Source organism: Bufo bufo, chromosome 1 (assembly GCF_905171765.1).
Source record: "Bufo bufo chromosome 1, aBufBuf1.1, whole genome shotgun sequence".
NCBI lineage: Eukaryota > Metazoa > Chordata > Amphibia > Anura > Bufonidae > Bufo > Bufo bufo.
This window is the reverse complement of record NC_053389.1, coordinates 137,909,956-137,934,002: the sequence shown is the minus strand read 5'-3', so window position 1 is coordinate 137,934,002 and position 24,047 is coordinate 137,909,956. Positions and strand designations below refer to the sequence as shown.

Sequence of the window (24,047 nt, the reverse complement as noted above, 5' to 3'; positions counted from 1 at the left end):
TTCTTCTTTATAGTTGACTCTTGTGAGACCTTCCTTGAACTTCTCTATTAATTCATACACACTTCTTTGCAACAAAACACTTTTGAATGAATTATCTATCTATTGTGACACAGTGAGAGGTTTGGTCTGGGAAAACAGGTATTTTCCTCCCAGCATGTGCTGCTGGGCTGATTTACAGCCAGGTGAGGTCAAATACCGGACCGGATTTTAAATGCCGTTCCGGGTTTTGGCAGCACCTGGCTGTCCTTAAATAGGCAGCTGGGCTCAGAAGCCATGTCTCTGTGTTGGGATCTGGGAGCCTTGTGTCTGAATGAAGGCTTGCTACCTGTTTGGCGTGAAAACAGGTTGGTGCTGCTATCAGCAAGGACTCTTTGAAGCAGAATTTCTGCATGGTGTGAATTACCACCAACACCGCAAGGTGACTGTTTGAATATGACTGCTTGTTTTGTCACTTGCCTAAAGTGTGAAAAAAACACTGAACTGTTTAATCCAAAGAACTTGTTGTTGCCTCTATACTGCATCCGCTAATCCTGTCTACCGGAGCGAGTCCCCAAAATTGGTGGGCATGAGCAGTGAGGCTGGCGTGAACGCCGATATTTTTGGTTTCTGCATTTTTCAGGCACTGTTGTATGTCGTACATTAAACCAGCTGTATTACAACCAGTGCCCCACGACAAAATGGAGGCTGTTGTGAAGGCCCTCATGGAGGCTAATCTGAAGCAGTGAGAGACAAACCTGCAGCAACGCGATGCTAATAAGCAGCAGCAGGAGACTAACCAGTTGCTGCTACAACATGTGATGGTTTTGCAGACAGCAGGAGCAACCCCGAGCGTCCACGATGCCCGGAAAGCAGTCCATGCCGCAATTCCTAAGATGACCCCTGCATCAAAACCTACCTGGCGATGTTCGAGAAAGTGACCATCGGGGAAAAGCTACCCTGTGAACAGTGGGCTGAGGTCGTCGCTCCATTCCTGGCATCCGATTCCCAGCGGGTGTATTTCGACTTGCCGGACAATCAAGCAGCCAACTACCAAAAATTAAAGGATGAGATTTTGGAAAGACTGGGTGTGAATGTGTTGGTCCGGGTCTAGCGGGTACATCAGTGGGGGTTTAAGCCGGCTGAGACTGCGAGGACCCAGTATTATGACTTACTCCACCTCTTGCAAAAGTGGCTACAGCCTGATGTGCTGAGTCCCCCGGCTATGCTGGATAGACTAATAGCCGATATGCTCTGGAGGGCTTTGCCATACCCTCTCCAGCACTGGATCGGTCAGGTGTCTCCTGGCAATGCCCCTGAAATGGTGGACCTGGTGGGAAGCTATGAAGCTACCAGGAATCTGGTTCTGTCGGGAGGGGAACCCCAGGCCCGGTGATTTGAGCCGATAAAACCCGCCCAGGATGTACCCATGGCGGACCTGGCTCTGATAGTCTGTTGGCATTGTTAGGAGCCTGGCCATGTAAGGGCTGACTGTCCCCATCGGGTTGAGCCCATGGACACTAACTATGGCTACCGTCGCTATACGCCAGGAGGCTATGTGCAACAGGTACCCCAGAGTCTCTAGATCACTTGTGCCAGATGAAAGTGGGAGACACTCTGGTGGAGGCTCTACTGGACTCAGGGAATCTGATGATCCTAGTAAGGGCTACCCTGGTGCGGTCCACTGAGTATACTGGTCGGAAAGTCAGGGTGATATGGATCCACGGAGACTTAAGACTATCCCACTGCGCTGGTGTCTCTAACCACGGTGGCCGGTAGATGGACCCAAGAGATCGCCACAAATCTACATTATGAACTTATAATAGGGAGAGACTTCCCAGGCTTCCCAGCACTGTGGACTGTTTTCCCGAGTAGGACTACCTAAAGAGGTTCTGACCGACCAAAGGACCCCTTTTATGTTTAAGGTGATGAAGGAACTCTGTAAGTTTCTGCACATAATACAACTACGGACGTCCGTTTACCATCCGCAAACGGACAGTCTGGTAGAACGGTTTAACCAAACATTAAAAAATATGTTGAAAAAGGGAGTGTCTAAAGATGGGAAAGACTGGGACCTGCTTCTGCCCTACCTCATGTTCGCAGTGTGAGAGGTACCCCAGGCCTTTACTGGGTTCTCGCCCGTCGAACTGCTGTATGGCAGACACCCTTGCGGTCTCTTGGACGTGGCCAAAGAGGCGTGGGAACAACAACCCACTCCACATAAAAGTGTAATTCAGTACGTTACCCAGATGCAAGATCGTATAGAGACAGTGTTGACTCTTGTTAGGGAGAATATGGAGGCAGCTCAGCGAGCCCTGAGTCGGGTCTATAATCGTCAGGCTAGTCTCCGGATCTTTAACCCGGGTGATCGCTAATCCTGTCTACCAGAGCGAGTCCCCACACTATCTATCTATCTATCTATCTATCTATCTATCTATCTATCTATCTATCTATCTATCTATTCTATTTTATTAAGCTAAATCTATCTATCTCAATTGGGTTTAAGTCTGGAGAATAAGGGGTCTGGGGTAGTATTTGGAAATCTTGGTCATGTTCTTTCAACCAATATCGGACATTTGTAGCCGTGTCACATGTCGCATTGTCTTGCTGAAGATCCCAACTGCCTCAGACAAGACAATCAGCATGTATGGGTGTACATGATCTAAAAGGATGAATTTGAAGCATCTCACTCCAGAGTAGTGGAACACTGCTAAAGGTAAGAGTTAAAAATGTGTTTTGCTTTGAAATGGATATTGCTTGAATTTATCTGTATTTGCATATGGTATTAATAGGCCATATCCACAGCCACCACAAGATGGAGATTATATTATTATAGAGAGGTATCTTTATACAGAGAGGAAGAGGTCGAACATTCTAGTTGTTGTTCAGTCTAGTGAGTCTCATGGTGTCAGGGCAGAGTGTACAAATGCAAAGATGTAGTGCTGACTAAAACCTACACGTCCTGGACCTGGATCCATCCAGGACAGGGTCCGAACATCTATAGAAGTAGACCAGATGTATAAAAGGAGATGCAGAGAAAGCTCAGTTGAGATAAACTTTCTAAAAGCACTTATTGAATCTATGGCATCTGTGTTCAGCAGTTGCCTCCAGTGCCTGAGCATACCAAATAACAGTTTGGCACAGTGTGAAAATCTCCACATCCCAAAGTGGATTTAGTTTGTACAGCAATCTGTTCGAAAAAATGATCAGAGTTTTTTTTATTGCCATTATTGGGAGCGGCCCTGTGGGTTGCATTGCATTGTTTTACAAGAATTATTACACCCCATGCCTTGATGCTTATGTCCCAGTGAGCTAGTGAAGTTTAAAGTAATGAAGACTACTCCAAAGAGAGACTTTGGCCTATTATCTATCCATGCAGTCGTGAAGCTAGTAACATCTGTGGCAAGTACATTGCATGATAAGAATTGTCCTGATCTGTTTCCTTTTGAATTCTTCAGTAAAGGACTGTTTTGCTGCATATCTGCCTCATCATTGCTTTGTTCACTACTACAATGCAAAGTTTTGGTGTCACAACACCTGGGACCCTGCCTTGCACCTCAAAACCTGCAACATCAAGGGCACCTCGACCATCATCAAGGAGTAGAACTCTGAACCAGGAGTGTGCCCAAAGGGTAGAACAGGTGCGCCCTTTTACTGTATAAGCCCAGGGGGTGTCAGAATCATGAGTACCACAACTACTATTTCTATTTGGCCACCCATACTTACACATGCCTCCGTGGCACGCTGCATATCAATATTCAATTAGTTCAGAGTGCCTTACAAATTGATGACTGGGCCCAGAGAGTGCCAACAAAAACATTCCCTAGGCCATAATGCTGTCACCACCAGCAATGGTTGCAGGGTGTTTGTTCTCTGCTGTTTCTCGCCAACGTCCATCTGTTCGATGACTCAGAAAATGTGGCTCGTTGGAGAAAGCAACCCTTTGCCAATCAGCGGAGGTCCAGTTCCAATACTGTCATGAAAATTGAAGCCTTTTCTGCAGATAAAACTCCTTTGGCAGAGGTGTAGTGACCATCCGTCTGCTTTAGAGCCCCATACGCAGTAGGGTTTACTGAACTGTTGTTGTAGACACACACATCTGGTACCCCCCTGGTTCATTTTGACGGTGAGCTGCTCCTCTGAAACGTGTTGGGTCGCCTTCGTGCACCTTCATAGCCAACGTTTACCTCTCACATCAATGGCATGTGCCATCATTTGCAGTGGTGACATTTGTCCATTCACCATACACACTCACCACAGCAGCACACGAACAGATCTATCTATCTATCTATCTATCTATCTATCTATCTATCTATCTATCTATCTATCTATCTATCTATCTATCTATCTATCTATCTATCTATCTATCATATTCTATTACTTTGGATCTCTCCTGTATGTAACATGAGCGATTGTGGTATTAAGTAATTTTTATCTGAAATACTGTATTGACCTACACATTTACAAACCAGTTGCATTTTCACGTACATACATGCACAAAGCTATGATTTCCATGCCACGATTGTCTAGGGCGCCATCATTATTATTGCTGGATGTCAGGATTTAGCTTGGAAAAATCCTTATTTAGTGCTCTATAAAGTTTCCCTGCTGTGTTACACCTTTTCACCACTAGAGGGCAAGCCTTGCATTGTAAATGAAGCAAGTTTAGAACACTTGACCTTATTTGAGTCACTCAAGGACTAGACACTGGAACACAAGGACAGTCACAAAGAAACATAATGCTCTGTGCTGCTTGTCTGAATGACACTTTCCAACCTTATGGTGATTTCTTGCATAACGTTCTTAAGTATAGTTCAGTGGAGTTTTTTCTGATATAAATTAATATGATTAGGATATACATTAGTAAGTGCCTTGTGTTAACTTTCTCTACATGATAAATGCTATTTGCTGAAGTGAGACAACCCCTTTATTAAAACCTCATCCACAGGCTATGGAAAAAATCTGCTAGTGCAGAAATTGATCTACGAAACTGATTTTATGGATTTTCACTGTGGATTTCAACCTTTGCAATGGACGGGGTGAAAACTTGCAGCAAAATCTGAAATAAACCTGCAAGAGTTTTGCTGTGGATTCATTGCGGACTGTGTTCTGCACAAGTTAGGTCCCTTGTAGACGTACCGTTAGGCCTCTTTCACACGTGCGTTGCGGGAAAATGTGCGGGTGCGTTACGGGAACACCCGCGATTTTTCCACACGAGTGCAAAACATTGTAATGCGTTTTGCACTCGCGTGAGAAAAATCGCGCGTGTTTGGTACCCAAACCCGAACTTCTTCACAGAAGTTCGGGCTTGGGATCGGTGTTCTGTAGATTGTATTATTTTCCCTTATAACATGGCTATAAGGGAAAATAATAGCATTCTGAATACAGAATGCATAGTAAACTAGCGCTGGAGGGGTTAAAAAAAATAAAAATAATTTAACTCACCTTAGTCCACTTGATCGCGTAGCTCGGCATCTCCTTCTGTCTCCTTTGCTGAACAGGACCTGTGGTGAGCATTAATTACAGGTAAAGGACCTTTGGTGACGTCACTCCGGTCATCACATGATCCATCACCATGGTAAAAGATCATGTGATGGATCATGTGATGACCAGAATGACGTCACCAAAGGTCCTGTTGCTGCACAGAGATCAGATGAAGACAGAAGGAGATGCCGGCTACGCGATCAAGTAGACTAAGGTGAGTTAAATTTTTTTATTTTTTTTTTAACCCCTCCAGCAATGTTTTACTATGCATTCTGTATTCAGAATGCTATTATTTTCCCTTATAACCATGTTATAAGGGAAAATAATAATGATCGGGTCTCCATCCCGATCGTCTCCTAGCAACCGTGCATGAAAATCGCACCGCATCCGCACTTGCTTGCGGATGCTTGCGATTTATACGCAACCACATTCATTTCTATGAGGCCTGCGTTACGTGAAAAACGCTGAATATAGAGCATGCTGCGATTTTCACGCAACGCACAAGTGATACGTGAAAATCACCGCTCATGTGAACAGCCCCATAGAAATGAATGGGTCGGTATTCAGTGCGAGTGCAATGCGTTCACCTCCCGCATTGCATCCGCGCAGAATACTCGCTCGTGTGAAAGGGACCTAAGGGTATGTTGACATGGTGGATTTAATAAGGCTTATCCACTTATGATCTCCTGTATGGTTTCCATGGCAAGAATTGATAGTGGATCCACTACATTCAAATTGAATTACTGCTGCAGAAACCAGAGGGTTTCTGCCTTTCAATATGTATTGAATTTGGCAAAATCCACTGTATAAATTGGGCTTTAGGGTATGTCCACATGTGACCGAAATTCTGCAGCTTCTCAGCATTTTCTGCATAGCTTGTCGTTGACAATGTCATTGGATATTACTCCTTGGATTGCAAAGACTGAAATCTGTAAAATAAAATCAACAGTTCTTAGGGTACGGCCACGCGGTCAGGTTTCCTAATGTAGTTTTGCAAGTGAAGATCAGCAGTGGACCATAAACGGAGAGAAAGTATAAAGAACTGATACGACTTCTCCTCTTTTTGAATTCCCTCCTAGTTTTGGCTTCCAAAACTGCATCAGGAAACCTGACCGTGTGGTCGTACCCTTATGGCATAGACACTGCCATACCTCTGTTCCTATCGGCACAGTGGTACCACGGGTCAGCCTTTTGGAATAGAGGACCCTCTTCTCCAAAAACAGGCAGGGTCCTAGAGGTTGGATCCCATCTAACACACATTTATGGCATATACTGTGGACCTGGCAGGGATAAAAGGGACTGAGCTTTGAAGGGGACAGTTTAGGCAAATTTCCTTGTTGCCTCACTCCCATCAATGATATCGTTTTTCAAGAGCTCTGAATGTCAAACTAGCTATACAAAAATTGAGAAAGCTGATTGACTACTTTAGTCTAAGCTGCAATGGTGACACATTGGTGGTCACCCGACTTCTCCAGAATCAAATATACCTAACAGTATCTAAGGGAAGAGCATGCCTACTAACACCTCATGTTTCATTCTAAGCATGTGAGATGATGGGAATTGGGGACTACAACCTTCATTAGACGCTGTAAGAGCTCCCATCTGGGTATCGTCTTAAGCATGATCTCCCTGGATGTAGAGCATTATGCTAGAAAGCGGCATCATGGTATCGTGGGTAAGAAAGCATTTTATAAGTAGAATGAAATCTTCACTTTAAGGAATATGAAATTAAGATAAGTCTATGAATACATTATATCCGGCGCAGGAAGCTTAATAAGAGTAAACAGGTGTTTGAGGATTATTACCTTCATTTGCATATAACAAGCTCCCATTTAAGAAATTACACTATAGAAGAAAATAATTTTTCATGGAAACACATGAGATTAAAGAAGGTGGGGGGAGAGGGGGTTCATCTGGTACCTTTCCAGCAGAATTAGAAAATAGATATACTGTGTGATCTCTGTGGGATTCGTGTCAAGGGGTAGAGATTCCATAATTGAGAATTACCTACGGTCGGCCATAAAACCAGCAATAAATTGTTATAGAGGAAAATCTCAGTAAATAGATGTCAGGTTATCCAGCGTACAGGCAGAGACTAGCCTGGAGCCGAGGCAAAATCTGTCCCTCTCCAAATATAAAGCTGGTCTTTTTATATGAGACAAAGGGACTTTTGGGTGCCCTCTCAGGCTCCACAACCTGCCCAAAGCCTTTGAACCCCTTATAGTTAAAGGGGCTATCCAAGAGTAAGGTACACCTCACAGAGTGGCCGACTCGTGGTGGAGATCATACTTACCTGGTCCTCGCCACTGGGTTTGGTCTCTGTCACTACCAGGCCGGCTCTTCCTCTCCCTACCACGCTGAAATCAGCATCATTGTCGGGGGATATGTGACCTGCACCCCTTGTGTCATGTGACCAGTTTTCGTGACGCAAGAGCAGCAGGTCACCGCCGTGGCCTGTGATTGCCTGTAGCAGTAACATGTCCCACCGTTGACAAAAGTTTATTTCAGTTCAGCAGGTTATCCAGGAAAAGACATTGAACACAGTGACGGGGACCAGGTAAGTATTATCTCCACCGTGGGACGGCCACTCTGCCTTACTCTTGGATGAACCCTTTAAGTTTCTGCATATAGGTATGTACTGTATACTGTACTGTCTCAGTAGACCTAGGGGGCACTATGGCGGCATTGCTCCCATAAAAACTTGAGTAACAGTCTTGGAGGCCTTGATGGCTTACAACCAAGGATGTAAACCATAAACATTCAGATACTTTATGACTGCTTTACTCCAATATCCCCTTCACTCTCACAGAACATGAACAGTGGTACAGGAAGCTGAGATATGGGGAGCTGATTCAAAGTGTCACCTAACAACATAGGGAATGTAGGATATGTCAAAAGTGTCCCCTTCATATTGCAGACAGGCACCTAAGCAGCTGTACAATGTCAAGGCCCTATCATACAGTATCTCGTACTGTGACAAAAGGCAAGTAAGATAACTACAAGTTTTAGTGGGGTTAATATATTCACGCTGAAGACTTAGGACTCATGCACACAAACTTGAATGGGTCCGCAATCCAGAAGATAAAGAGCGGAGGCACAGAGAGGAAGACCACAGAAGCACTATGGTGTGCTTCCGTGGCATTTCGGTCCGTGCCTCAGGGTTTGCGCAAGATGTTGATATTGATGGCTATCCTCAGGATAGGTCATCTCTATCAGATTGGAGGAGGTCTGACTCCAGACCCCCCTTGTGATCATCTGTTTGAAGAGACCACAGCGCTCCAGTTAGTGCTGCAGCCTCTCCCTAGGTCAGTGATGTCACGTTCATCTCTTCACATGGCTTGCAATAACAAGCACAGCTGCTATCCAATAGATGGCGCTGTACTTGTTAAGATGGGATCACCCCAGCTGATCGTCAAGGGTGTCGGGCGTCGTACCCCTGTTGATCTGAAATTGTTGGCCTATCCTGAGTATAGGCTATTAATATTAAAGACCTGGGCAACCCCTTTCTAGTGAATCTCCATTTTTGTGGAGCATAGCAAGTTTATGCACCTATGAGCATGGCGGTGTGTTCCATATACTGCAATGGGGCCTCTGAAGAAAGGGGGTCAAGCTTAAGTTGGCTCCACCCCCTTTTCCTATTGGTGATAGCCTTGCCAGGAGTGGCACTGCATGATGAGCAAACAAGAGACTGGGAAAAGGGCCAAAAGGTCATGCAAAGGGAGTTGGTGGCCAATAAGCACCAACCTCTCCAGTTCTGGTCTGGTAAAAAAGGACCAGTACCAGCACTGGGGATGGGGTGGCATTTAAGTTTTTAATATTTTGCACATGTGATTTTTAGATTGTTGGGAACTGAAATATTTTGATGTCTCCACATATATATCAGTCACTGAGTTGTAGCAGCAATATAGTATTGCAAGATCCCAAATGACTTTACATAATCATAGATCTTATATACTTATAACCTCTGGTCATTCACTCTTTGGCTACAACTCAGTCCCAAAACCCTTTCATCTTGATGGTTCCACATGCAGCTACGTCAGAGAACTAAATGGATTGTTTTATTTTTGGATATATTTTTTCTTGCAGTCATTACGGTTTTTGAGCACTGCTATTTGTCTATTGATTTTAATCAAGAAGTGACAGGGGATTCATTTTGTCTTCTATTATTAGTTCTGGTTCAGGATGATGTGCTCTTAAAATACCTGTAAATAATAACTTGAATTTTAGAAATCATTTTTCTTTTAATGTTTCAGTCCCCTGAGAGAGATCTTCCTCCCTGTGTTCATTAAAAGTCCACAATTATTTTTGGCAGATGGTATTTTACATTTTGACATCAAACATCTGCTCTTTCAGCCTGATTGCTGTTTATTTAATGTCTCCACACATAAGATATTACAGAGCTGGTATGAGATGGCTGAGCTTCTTTACATAGCAGGGAAAGGTGACTAGTTGGACAAGAGATTTTGGGTGTCAATGGGATTCAGTGGATGAAAATTATGGACTCATATACCCCTTTTGACCACACGGACTCAAATATTATGGCCAGTGGTAGGGCATTCTCCACTAATTGGACTTTACGGTCAACTTTTTACTATTTTAAAAATGTGGCCAATGAACTCAATGACCCATGAGAAAATAAAAAAATTGTATGATTTTATAATGTGGTCTGAAAATAAGTTTATAAGGACTGTTATATTCTGTACATGCCAGTTGACTGGTTTCCTGACATCTGAGCAACAGGTGGAAACAAGAAAAATCCTTCTACAAACAGATAAGAGGCTTGCCTAGACCCTGTCCTCAAGGATTTAAGAAGTAATGGAAATTTCCTGTTGTGAGTGAGGCAGAGAGAGCTTCTTTAGTCAGTGTATGGACACAGAACTCAAGTGCAATGGTGCTAAAATGCAAAGCAAATCCTGGTGTTTTGACATGGGCAAAAACATTCAATGCAATAGTATTTGGGGGGGGGGGGGGGGGGGGGGGATGGTTCTTAAGTTTACAGCCCTTTTACCATATGTATATCACATTGTTTTTCAAATTACATCAGAATTTACTTTATGTAGAAAAGCATGCATGTAGATTACCAGAACATTAGAGTTTATAATTTATACAGTACAAAAAAATCTAAGTCTCACCTCAGGATATGACCATTCAGGGGAGTAGTCCGTCACCAAAAACAGTCGTCCACTTTGTTGCAGCATCCCCAGGGTACTTTGTGCTGCCGCTGAGACAACTTCGGCAACATGCATATAAGCCATGGTGGTGGCTCCAGTTTCAGAATTGTTTAGCTGCATACCTGCTTGCTGAGGGCTACAACAAGGTATGCACATTTCAGCCTGAGTGTATGCGGGTCTGTTACCATCTTCTGACTGAGGCAATACATTGCTATCTCCAGTCACCAGCTGATGACCATAGATTGTGTTACTCCCTCCTTCCACTGATATAAAGTCATTGATAAGGTCAGAGAACTGGTTGCTGAAGGAGATATCAAAATGATCTAAATTAAGTTCCATGTTGGAAGAGTTGCTTAGCGCCTGATGAGCAACAGGGTAGAGTCCTTGCACCATGTTTCCCTGCAAAATAGGAAGGCCATTGCCATTCCTCATTGCTGTACCATTTTCCGACTGCATATAATGCTCAGCATTGCAAGCCTGAAGATCCCCGGGTTTGAGAAGGTTCTCATTGCCTTCAGACTGTTGGGCTGTCTCCATTTGAACCTCCTCATTAGTCATTGTTTGATAATTTGCTTGAAATTGCATAAGTTGGAGAGAAGATGTTGACTGTATTCTACCTTGATCAATTGCACCATTACAGTTGGTTGGAGTTTGACTGGATGCTTCAGTTTTGACATTTGTCATCCCTAACGTGTTGACGTATGTGTTGCTTGAGTCATTTATACTGTTGTGGGAATTTTGCTCCATGGGAATTGGTTTGCTGGCATCTTGTAAAAAGAAGCTAGGGGAAGGTGTCTGATGGACGTGGGGACTCTGCACGGTGTGATTGAAGCTGGCTGAATAATCTTTGTTGGAGTCGATTGCACTAAAATCCATTTGCTCCAATGTGGTGCTAGGACTGAGTCCACCACCTGATGGCAACAAGCTGGAACCGGGAGTAAGGGTAAGGGTATTTGATGACGTAGATGGAAAGCTCTCTTTCGATAACTGTTGCTCGAATGTTGTATCTTCTGTTTTTATCTCTTTTGTTAAAGTTGTGTTGAAGCTAAAACTTCGTTCTGTGCTGGATGACCTTCGCATATTAGTGCTAATGTTGTCTTCTTTTAGACCACTTCCACCGTACGTCTGCCCTTGCTTTGGGTTGTTTAGGAAACAGTCTGGGTCAAAATTCATATTGGTTTCTGTTATCTTCCTTCCGCTATCTAGGGTGGTAGACAATACAAGTTCTTCTGAGACATTAGCAGACAACATAGACAGGCTGTCTGAGCTACCTGTCGTTGGGAAGGCAAACTTGTGGCCATCTGAACTCACTGCTAATACGAGTCCCTGGGTGGTTGTATCTGAGGACAAGAGGTGTTGATTGTGACCAGTGTTTGGTGACATTGTGTACACTGTTTCATTGGTGACTTCAGACATAAACACAGTGGCATTTTGAGAGAGGCTACCCATGACTGAGGCAACAGCCATGCTAGAGACACCAGTGACAGCAGGACTGTCGGCCATATCTGGATCACTATTCAGGCCGCTGCTGATGGACACAGGGGAATTCTGGGTGGTGTCAGGAACCTCTACTTGATTTGTTGAAGAAACCTCTGTACTGTTTTGATGAAGCAGCACTGGTTTTGCCATTTTGCCATTCCTTTTCTCTCGGCTGGAGGATTTCCCATGACTGTGCTCATTCTTTCCTTCTGAAACATCATTATTTTGTACCTCTGAGTGAGCGCTGTAGCCTCCTGTCCTTGGCTCAAGTTTTGGTGAGATGATGCGATGTTTGGCACTGTTACATTTGTGATGAATACTGCTACCTGCACCTGCAATAATGAAGGTGACATAGCCACATTATTAAGGCAGCACAACAAAGACTTCAACATTATCTAATCAGCTAAAAAAAATTACAACTTTTCTGTGTGTTAATTGGTCCCTAGCATATATAGGTCCCTAGCAATATAAGAAGATGGCCACATAAGTGGCTGCTTTGATTAAAGTGAGGGAATCTTTATGTTTCCCAACACTTTTTATTGTCATGGTCGTTGTAATACAACAACCCATAAATGTTAGTAAATTTTGCCCATAATGCTATTTATGTAGGATATGTCCATGGCTCTTCTGATATGCTGGTCATGTTCCGTCCCGTTGTGTCCTAAGCCCTGTACAGATATGCTATACTTCACTTGTAACTCATGAAGGTCCTGCATTCTACTTCCCCTATGCAAAGCTTAATTCACCTGTTAAAGGGCTTTTCCAAGATTTTCATATTGTTGGTCTGTCCTCAGGCTAGGTCATCAATATGAGATTGGTGGGGGTCCAACTCCCGGCACCCCACTGAACAGCTGTTTGAGGAAGCCGTAGCAATCACTGGAATGTTGATGAGCCCTGCGGCCTCTTCGCAGCTCACCAACCATCTATTGGATAGTGGCTATGCTTGGTATAGCCGCTTAGCCCCATTCATTTGAATGAGACTGAGCTGCTCCTAGGCCATGTGACAGATGAACGTGGTCTAGAAAGCGGTGTAAGTACCGTGGCATCTCTGAACAACTGAATGACGGCGGTGCTGGGAGTTGAATAGGCCATCAATATGAAAATCCAGGAAAACCCCTTTAAAGATATAATAGACCATCTTCCCTCTCAGATCTTGTGTTATGCCTCATTCACACGTCAGTGTTCGGTCAGTGATTTCCATCAGTGATTTTGAGCCAAAACCAGGTGCGGCTCTTAACACAGAACAAGTGCAGATCTTTCCCTTATACCTTATGTCTGTGGAGGCTCCAATCCTGGTTTAGGCTCACAATCACTGAAGGAAATCACCGACCAAAACACTGACGTGTGAATGAAGATTTAGAGAGGGAGCCCAGGGAGAGTCTGCAAGTAAAGGTATCTTGTTCATGTTACAGTTGAGCCTGTACAGGGTAAGAAAGAAGCAGACAAGCAAGCTGACCCTCCTATAGGTTGTGTAAGGCAAGCTCTAGCATGAAAGACTGTAAAACCCTGGAAAATTGATTAATTTCTCACTTTTTTGGTCATATATTTATTAACCACCCACATTTTTTCTATAATGTAGGGTCAGATGATGGTTTATGGATTCCATAGAAGTGGTGGAAACCTTTGTTATTATTCAATACAATAGTAATCATGCACTTGTGTCTAGGGCTACTGAGCTCCATTTTAGCATTTAAGCTGCAATACTAGACAGAGCCCATGTACAAGAGCGGGGCTGTTTAGGAAAAAACACGTCAGGAGAGGTGACAGGTCCTCTTTAAATGTGTATTCACTGTTACTGATTAAACACTATACTACAGTATCATAGTGTACAATCAAAAGAACATAATTCCCATCCATATAGATGTCTTTTAGTTAAGGGTACTTCAGGACAGGGGGAAAATGGACAATTGGCTGCCAGTTGACGACAAAAAGCAACCCCCACCCGTTACACTATAGAAGTTCCATTTATATAACACATTGCCTCTTGTGAATTCATTCTCTGACACTTGTCTAAAATTATGGGAAGAAAAATTGTGCTTTCATGTGTGCAGAAGATGGGAAAGGTTAAGAACTGGGGTCAGTACTGTTTGGTCCTGACAGCATTTACAGATAAATACTGCTTGTGCGTGAGCTGTGTACAATTAACAGGGCTATCTCTATGTCAGCTGAATTGTGAATTATTAGCTATCCCTCGTTGAATCAATAATAACTAGTGTTGATCGAGCACCATAGTGCTCGGGGGCTCAGGCCGAACACATCGGGATGCTCGGGTGCTCTACCGAGCACCCGAGTATAATGGATGTCAATGGGAGAACCCGAGCATTAAACCAGGCACCCCCTGCTCTAAAGAGGGGAGGGTGTCTGGTTCATAGGAAAAGGTCAGAAATTGATGGAAACACCACCGAAATGGTTGGGAACAGCATGGGGAGGATGTCTCGATGCATCTTGGACTCCCAGGTCGCTGCTGGGAACGATGTTGTCCGAGTAGAATGCCACTTTTACAGACTGACAAAAATACGCACAAAAACGAAGATAAAATTGATTTTAGAGGAAAAATTGTTAGGAAACATTCTTTCCTGTATATATTTACTTGTATATAAAGTGCAAGTGCTGCCAAAAATTACAAGGAAGAGGCACTCCGATACAACCTGTATACCACATAATGGAGGGCCTCATTCACATTGTGGTACAATTGTTCATGTAGTGGGACTCCTACACTCATAAAGCCTATGCACTAAGTGAAAGGGCTGCAAAAAATTACAAGGAAACGGCACTCCAATACACCCTTTGTTACACATAAAGGAGGGCATCATACACAGCCTTGAAAAATTATGATTGATGGCCTGCTGGTGACCCTCAAAAACATTTGGAGCAATGGCCTGCTGATCTCACCATCTAAAACATTGCGGGCGAGGGCCTGCTGCCACTTTGGTGACTCTAAATAACCTGGGCCTGATCGCACGTCCCCACGTCAACTTTCTATGCTATTTTAAGAGTGAACCACGGTGACCATGGGTCAGGGTTTGATTCCGGAAAGGGAGCCTGAGAAACAGGTTGGGTTGGGTCAGTGACTTCATCGTCCACCACCTCCTCTTCCACTTCCTCACTCTGCTCATCCTCCTGACTTGTTGACCTAACCACAACCTCAGTGATTGACAACTGTGTCTCACCCTCTTCCTCAACCTCTTGAGACAGTAATTGCTGTTGAGTTATTGGCAACTGTGTCTCATCATCATCATCCACCCCAATAACCCCTTAGGGACCGGGCTCATTTTCACCTTAAGGACCAGGCCATTTTTTGCAAATCTGACCAGTGTCACTTTATGTGGTAATAACTTTAAAATGCTTTGACTTATCCAGGCCATTCTGAGATTGTTTTTTCGTCACATATTGTACTTCATGACACTGGTAAAATGGCGTAAAAAAAAATAATTTTTATTTATAAAAAAAATACGAAATTTACCAAAAATTGTTAAAAATTTGCAAATTTCCAAGTTTCAATTTCTTTACTTCTATAATACATAGTAATACCTCCATAAATAGTTATTAATTTACATTCCCCATATGTCTACTTCATGTTTGGATCATTTTGGGAATGCCATTTTATTTTTTGGGGACGTTACAAGGCTTAGAAGTTTAGAAGCAAATCTTGAAATTTTTCAGAAATGTTCAAAAACCCACTTTTTAAGGACCAGTTCAGGTCTGAAGTCACTTGTGAGGCTTACATAATAGAAACCACCCAAAAATGACCCCATTCTAGAAACTACTTCCCTCAAAGTATTCAACACTGATTTTACAAACTTCGTTAACCCTTTCGGTGTTCCACAAGAATTAATGGAAAAAATAGAGATAAAATTTCAAAATTTCACTTTTTTAGCAGATCTTCCATTTTAATAATTTTTTTCCAGTTACAAAGCAAGGGTCAACAGCCAAACAAAACTGCTGTACGGGCACATGGCAGGGCGCAGAAGGAAAGGAATGCCATACGGTTTTTGGAAGGCAGATTTTGCTGGACTGGTTTTTTGACACCATGTCACATTTGAAGCCCCCCTGATGCACCCCTAGAGTAGAAACTCCAAAAAGTGACCCCATTTTAGAAACTAGGGGATAGGGTGGCAGTTTTGTTGGTACTAGTTTAGGGTACATATGATATTTGGTTGCTCTATATTACACTTTTTGTGAGGCATGGTAACAAGAAATAGCTGTTTTGGCACCGTTTTTATTTTTTGTTATTTACAACATTCATCTGACAGGTTAGATCATCTGGTATTTTTATAGACCAGGTTGTCACGGACGCAGCGATACCTAATATGTATACAATTTTTTTATTCGTGTAAGTTTTACACAATGTTTTCATTTTTGAAACAAAAAAAATCATGTTTTAGTGTCTCCATAGTCTGAGAGCCATATTTTTTTCAGTTTTTGGGCGATTATCTTGGGTAGGGTAAGATTTTTGCGGGATGAGATGACGGTTTGATTGGCACTATTTTGGAGTGCGTATGACTTTTTGATCGCTTGCTATTACACGTTTTGTGATGTAAGGTGACAAAAAATTGCTTTTTTTACACCGTTTTCTTTTTTACAGTATTCACCTGAGGGGTTAGGTCATGTGATATTTTTATAGAGCAAGTTATTACGGACGCGGCGATACCTAATATGTATACTTTTCTTTTATTTATGTAAGTTTTACACAATGATTTCATTTTTGAAACAAAAAAAATCATGTTTTAGTGTTTCCATAGTCTGAGAGCCATAGTTTTTTTTTTAGTTTTTGGGCGATTATCTTGGGTAGGCTATGATTTTTGCGGGATGAGATGACTGTTTGATTGGCACTATTTTGGGGTGCATATGACTTTTTGATCGCTTGTTATTACACTTTTTGTGATGTAAGGTGACAAAAAATGGCTTTTTTTACACCTTTCTTTTTGTTTGTTTTTTACGGTGTTCACCTGAGGGGTTAGGTCATGTGATATTTTTATAGAGTATGTTATTACGGACCTGGCGATACCTAATATGTATACTTTTTTTGATTTACTTAAGTTTTACACAATAACAGCTTTTTTAAAAGACAAAAAATGATGTTTTAGTGTCTCCATATTCTGAGCCACAGTTTTTTTTATTTTTTGGGCGATTGTCTCAGGTAGGGACTTATTTATTGCGGGATGAGGTGACGGTTAGATTGGTATTATTTTGGTGGGCATACGCCTTTTTGATCGCTTGCTGTTGTACTTTTTGTAATGTAAGGTGACAAAAAAATGGTTTATTTAGCACAGTTTTTAGGGGTTAGGTCATGTGATATGTTTATAGAGTTGGTCGATACGGACACGGCGATACCTAATATGTCTGCTTTTTTTTTTTCTTTTTCCCTATTTTTTACCAATTTTCTTTACTTTCCATGCCATCGGGTCCCCCTTACAGCCGCACGGGGACCCGATGGCACCCCCGACCGCCCGCCGCAACTCCCGTAAAAGCCGCAAACCGCAGGTCTGAATTGACCTGCAGTTTGCGGTGATCGCCGACACGGGGGGGGGGGGGTCTCGGGACCCCCCCATGCATTGTCCCAGGGTGACTGCTTAATGATTTGAGCAGGCACCTTGTTCCGATCACCGCCCGCCAGGCGGCGGTGATCGGAACTACACATGGTGTAACGGTAAGTCATGTGTCCTTAAGTACCAGGACATCATGACGTACCGCTACGTCATGTGTCCCCAAGAGGTTAAACAGTAATTGCCATTCCCCACCGTCATCTTCTTGTGACTGAGGATGCTCAAGCGTTTGGGAATCAAGGCACAAGATCTGTCCCTCTTCAAGCGTGCTTGGCGAGAGGGCCAAATCAAGGAATGGCGAGGAAAAGAGGTCCTCGGAATATCCGAGTGTGGGATCACTTGTTTGGCCAGACTCTCCATGGTGGGAGTGAAGGAGTATCAAGACTGGACTTGGTGGAAGACAGGGTGGTGCTTAACTGACTGGAAGCATTATCTGCTGCAATCCAACCGACCACCTGGTCGCACTGGTCTGACTTCCAGAGTGGTGTCCTATGCCGGCCTGCAAACTGGGACATGAAGCTAGGTATCGTGGATGACTGTCTATTGAAAAAGTACACTCGATGTCACAGATATTTTTGGGATGTAAAGACTTTACACTCGAGATGTGGAGCAGCTAATCTGACTGTCCGCAGCGGACACCATCTATTGAAAAAGTAAACAGGATGTCACAGATATTTTAGGGATGCGCACACTTTACACAGGAGATGCGGCGCGGTTAATTTAACTGTATGCAGCGGACACTGTGTACAGAAAAAGTACACTGGATGTCACTGATATTTTAGGGATGCGCACACTTTACACAGGAGATGTGGCGCGGATAATTTAACTGTCCTCAGCAGACACCATCTATTGAAAAAGTAAACTGGATGTCACAGATATTTTTGGGATGCACAGACTTTACACAGGAGTTGTGGCGTGGATAATTTAACTGTCCGCAGCGGCCTATTAGACGCTATTTAGCGCAAGATGCACTAAAAATATATATTGCTGCTGTCACACACAATAGTCCTTAAAAGGACACTGTCTTTACCTTCCTATGCTCACCTCTCCCTGACTAAGGCCTCATGCACACGACCGTTTTTTTTGCGGTCCGCAAAAACGGGTTCCGTAGTTCCGTGATCCGTGTCCGTTTTTTCTTCTGTGGGTCTTCCTTGATTTTTGGAGGATCCACGGACATGAAGGAAAAAGTCGTTTTGGTGTCCGCCTGGCCGTTGCCGAGCCAAACGGATCCGTCCTGACTTACAATGCAAGTCAATGGGGACTAATCCGTTTGACGTTGACACAATATGGTGCAATTGCAAACGGATCCGTCCCCCATTGACTTTCAATGTAAAGTCAGGAGTCCCTATTATACCATCTGATCGGAGTTTTCTCCAATCCGATGGTATATTTTAACTTGAAGCGTCCCCATCACCATGGGAACGCCTCTATGTTAAAATATACCATCGGATTTGAGTTATATTGTGAAAACTCAGATCCAACAGTATATTCTAACACAGAGGCGTTCCCATAGTGTTGGGGACGCTTCAAGTTAGAATATACTAAGAACTGTGTACATGACTGCCCTCTGCTGCCTGGCAGCACCCGATCTCTTACAGGGGGCTGTGATCCGCACAATTAACCCCTCAGGTGCCGCACCTGAGGGGTTAATTGTGCGTATCATAGCCCCCTGTAAGAGATCAGGTGCTGCCAGGCAGGAGGGGGCAGACCCCCCTCCCGCCCCAGTTTTAAATTCATTGGTGGCCAGTGCAGCCCCCCCTCCCTCCCCTGTATTAAATTCATTGGTGGCCAGTGCGGACCCCCTCCCTCCCCTGTATTACATTCATTGGTGGCCAGTGCGGTCCCCCTCCCTCCCCTGTAGTACATTCATTGGTGGCCAGTGCAGCCCCCCTCCCTCCCCTGTATTACATTCATTGGTGGCCAGTGCAGCCTCCCCTCTCCCCCCCCTCCTAATTCACCCCCCCCCATCATTGGTGGCAGCGGAGAGTTCCGATCGGAGTCCCAGTTTAATCGCTGGGGCTCCGATCGGTAACCATGGCAACCAGGACGCTACTGCAGTCCTGGCTGCCATGGTTACTTAGCAATTTTAGAAACATTATACTTACCTGCGATGTCTGTGACCTGCCGGGCGCTCCTCCTACTGGTAAGTGAAAGGTTTGTGCGGCGCATTGCTTATAGCACAGACCTGTCACTTACCAGTAGGAGGAGCGCCCGGCCGGTCACAGACAGCGCAGGTAAATATAATGCTTCTAAAATTGCTAAGTAACCATGGCAGCCAGGACTGCAGTAGCGTCCTGGTTGCCATGGTTACCGATCGGAGTCCCAGCAACTAAACTGGGACTCCGATCGGAACTCTCCGCTGCCACCAATGATGGGGGGGGATTTTAATTAGATGGGGGGAGAGGGTAGGCCGCACTGGCCACCAATGAATGTAATACAGGGGAGGGAGGGGGGCCGCACTGGCCACCAATGAATGTAATACAGGGGAGGGAGGGAGGGAGGCTGCACTGGCCACCAATGAATGTAATACAGGGGAGGGAGGGAGGGGGGCCGCACTGGCCACCAATGAATGTAATACAGGGGAGGGAGGGAGGGAGGGGGGGCCGCACTGGCCACCAATGAATGTAATACAGGGGATGGAGGGGGGGGGGCGCACTGGCCACCAATGAATGTAATACAGGGGAGGGAGGGGGGATATCTTACAGGGGGCTATGATACGCACAATTAACCCCTCAGGTGCGGCACCTGAGGGGTTAATTGTGCGGATCACAGCCCCCTGTAAGAGATCGGGTGCTGCCAGGCAGCAGGGGGCAGTCATGTACACAGTTCGTAGTATATTCTAACTTGAAGCGTCCCCATCACTATGGGAACGCCTCTGTGTTAGAATATACTGTTGGATCTGAGTTTTCACGAAGTGAAAACTCAGATCTGAAAAAGCTTTTATGCAGACGGATCTGCGGATCCGTCTGTGTGAAAGTAGCCTACGGACACGGATCACGGACGCGGATGACAATCTTGTGTGCATCCGTGTTTTTTCACGGACCCATTGACTTGAATGGGTCCGTTAACCGTTGTCCGTCAAAAAAATAGGACAGGTCATATTTTTTTGATGGACAGGAAACACGGATCACGGACGCGGATGAACAACGGTGCATTTTCCGAGTTTTCAACGGACCCATTGAAAGTCAATGGGTCCGCAGAAAATCACGGAAAACGGAACAACAGACACGGATGCACACAACGGTCGTGTGCATGAGGCCTAAGACTGAGCCGAACATGTGTCATGGGGTGCTTTATAGCACCCCATGATGCGTTCCGGCCAGCCAATGACTGTAATGCCAGTAGCCAACATGGCTACGGCATTATAGTGCGTGCCAGCACCCCTCTGCACGTTTATTGGCTGCATAGCAGCCAAGAAACGTGCAGGGAGGAGACTTGAGCATTGTGCTCGAACACATACAGTACTCGGCCGAGTACTGCCATGTGCCAGAAATCGAGATGCTCGAGCTGAACAGGTGTTCGGCCGACCATGCTCTATCATCACTAATAATAACATTGTATTATTATAAAGCAGAAGAAAAAAAGTAAAGCAAGAAGAAGTAAATTTTAGTGTCGATGAAACTATGGCGCTTTATAAATATGTTCCGAAAATGTGAATGTTCACTTTTAAGGGCTTGTCCAGGATTAGCAAAAATCGCTGCTTTCTACCAAAAGCCTGACCATTGGCTGTGTTTGGTATTGCAGTGAAGCTCCATAGAAAGGAATGGTGCTGTGCTGCAATACCACATACAACCTGTGCATGGGTGTGGTGCTGTTTCTGAAAAAAGGCAGGCATGGTTCTCTAAAGACTCCTTTAAGGCCCCTTTCACACGGGCGAGTATTCCGCGCGAATGCGATGCGTGAGCTGAACGCATTGGACCCGCACTGAATACCGACCTATTCACTTCTATGGGGCTGTTCACATGAGCGGTGATTTTCACGCATCACTTGTGCGTTGCGTGAAAATCGCAGCATGCTCTATATTCTGCGTTTTTCATGCAACGCAGGCCCCATAGAAGTGAATGGGGTTGCGTGAAAATCGCAAGCATCTGCAAGCAAGTGCGGATGCGGTGCGATTTTCACGTGCGGTTGCTAGGAGATGATCGGGATGGAGACCCGATCATTATTATTTCCCCTTATAACATGGTTATAAGGGAAAATAATAGCATTCTGAATACAGAATGCATAGTAAAATAGCGCTGGAGGGGTTAAAAAAAAAATATATATAATTTAACTCACCTTAGTCCACTTGCTCGCGCAGCCCGGCATCTCCTTCTGTCTCCTTTACTGAACAGGACCTGTGGTGACGTCACTCCAGTCATCACATGATCCATCACATGATCTTTTACCATGGTGATGGATCATGTGATGGATCATGTGATGACCGGAGTGATGTCACCACAGGTCCTGTTCAGCAAAGGAGACAGAAGGAGATGCCGGGCTGCGCGATCAAGTGGACTAAGGTGAGTTAAATTATTATATATTTTTTTTTTACCCCTCCAGCGCTATTTTACTATGCATTCTGTATTCAGAATGCTATTATTTTCCCTTATAACCATGTTATAAGGGAAAATAATACAATCTACACAACCCCAATCCCAAGCCCGAACTTCTGTGAAGAAGTTCAGGTTTGGGTACCAAACATGAACGATTTTTCTCACGCGAGTGCAAAACGCATTACAATCTTTTGCACTCGCGCGGAAAAATCGCGGGTGTTCCCGTAGCGCACCCGCACCTTTTCCCGCAACGCCCGTCTGAAAGAGGCCTAAGGATATGCTCTATGACTATAATGCAAAGATTTCCATCTTTTTAGAGTGCGAGGTAGGAGGGATCTACATTTTTTCCTGGGCATCTAGAGTTAGGCTCTGGAATAGGGTTGTTAGGCATCCAGCCCTGGCTGCAGTAGTTGCAGGCCTGTCTTTCACCAATACAGATAATAAAATCAGTGGCTAAAGCATTCGCTGGACACAACTATTTTTTGGCTCCATTAACAGCTTTAGACACTTAGCCTGTGGATGAGTGAAGCATCTCATGTTAAAAGCAGCTGATGCTTTGTGTTATGTCTAGTGCAGGGCATGAGGGGTGGAGCATGACACAGGGATTATCTCTTGTCTTCCAATCAGGGTATTCTCCTCCTCCTCAGTACATGAAATAAGCATTACAAAATGTATCAGTTTTGCAGTGTTCCTTTAAATAGCGTCAGACTGTCTAGATGGTGACATCATTTATCCTGGAGCACTGTCTGGAGGTAAATATTATTGGGTTTGGTGAAAAATTTTAACCCCTCCTCCCCTTATGTGACATTATGTAGCATTGACATATGGAACCTATATGCACTCAGCTGTTAAAGGGGTTGTCCCACAAAAAATATTCTACAGTTTTCAAACCAGCACCTGGATCTGAATACTTTTGTAATTGCATGTAATTAAAAATTTTGCATAGCCATTGAGTTATTCAATAAAATGTATCTGTATAGCGCTACCTGCTGTTTGTTATTTTTCGTATTTATTTGACCTGCTCACTGAGATGGCCGCACATGCTCAAGTTTCATCCTTCAACTGTCTCCTGAGCTCTGATAGGAAGAGCATGGACACGCAGGGAAGCTACCAGCTTGATATAAATCTAGAAGAGCAGTGAATGGGGAGATCCCTGGATCCATGTGAGGTACAGGGCTGGTTCTAGCCTTGTTAGAAAGAGATTGTCATGCACCACAGTATTTGACGTCTGATTTTCAGTTTTTATAATAATTATGGGATAACCCCTTTAAGAATGTTATCCCTGTTTACATTTTTTTTATCAGATAATTGGTAAGTGTGCTGGGAATCATACTCTCACTGATCTAAAGCCGTATGCACGCGACAGTATTTTTTCATGGTCCGCAAAACGGGGTTCCGTTGTTCCGTGATCCGTTTCCGTTTTTGCTTCCGTGCGTCTTCCTTGATTTTTGGAGGATCACCAGACATGAAAAGTGAAAAAAAAATCTAAGTCAAGTTTGCCTTGCAAATGATAGGAAACGGACACGGATCACGGACGCGGATGACAATCTTGCGTGCCTCCGTGTTTTTTCACTGACCCATTGACTTGAATGTGTCCGCGAACTGTTGTCCGTGAAAAAAATAAGGACAGGTCATATTTTTTCACGGACTGGAAACACGGATCATGGACGCGGATGACAAATGGTGCATTATTCGAGTTTTCAACATTGAAAGTCAATGGGTCCGCAGAAAATCACGGAAAACGAAACAACGGACACGGAACACAACAACGGTCGTGTGCATGAGGCCTAATACTGATGACCTGTCCTAAATATAGTTCACAGAAGATATCACAGCAGCATGTCCAGTGTGACTTA

The 24,047-nt window shown here is 44.2% G+C and overlaps 1 protein-coding gene across 1 annotated transcript in view; it reads right to left on the bottom strand.

The window, feature by feature from the left end:
• CAMTA1 (calmodulin binding transcription activator 1) overlaps positions 1-24,047 on the bottom strand; it is a 1,602,965-nt gene that overhangs the window by 214,586 nt on the left and 1,364,332 nt on the right. Inside the window, exon 8 of the mRNA XM_040424166.1 lies at positions 10,593-12,442. Coding sequence (XP_040280100.1) covers positions 10,593-12,442 — 1,850 coding nt within the window. The remainder of the gene's footprint in view (positions 1-10,592; positions 12,443-24,047) is intronic.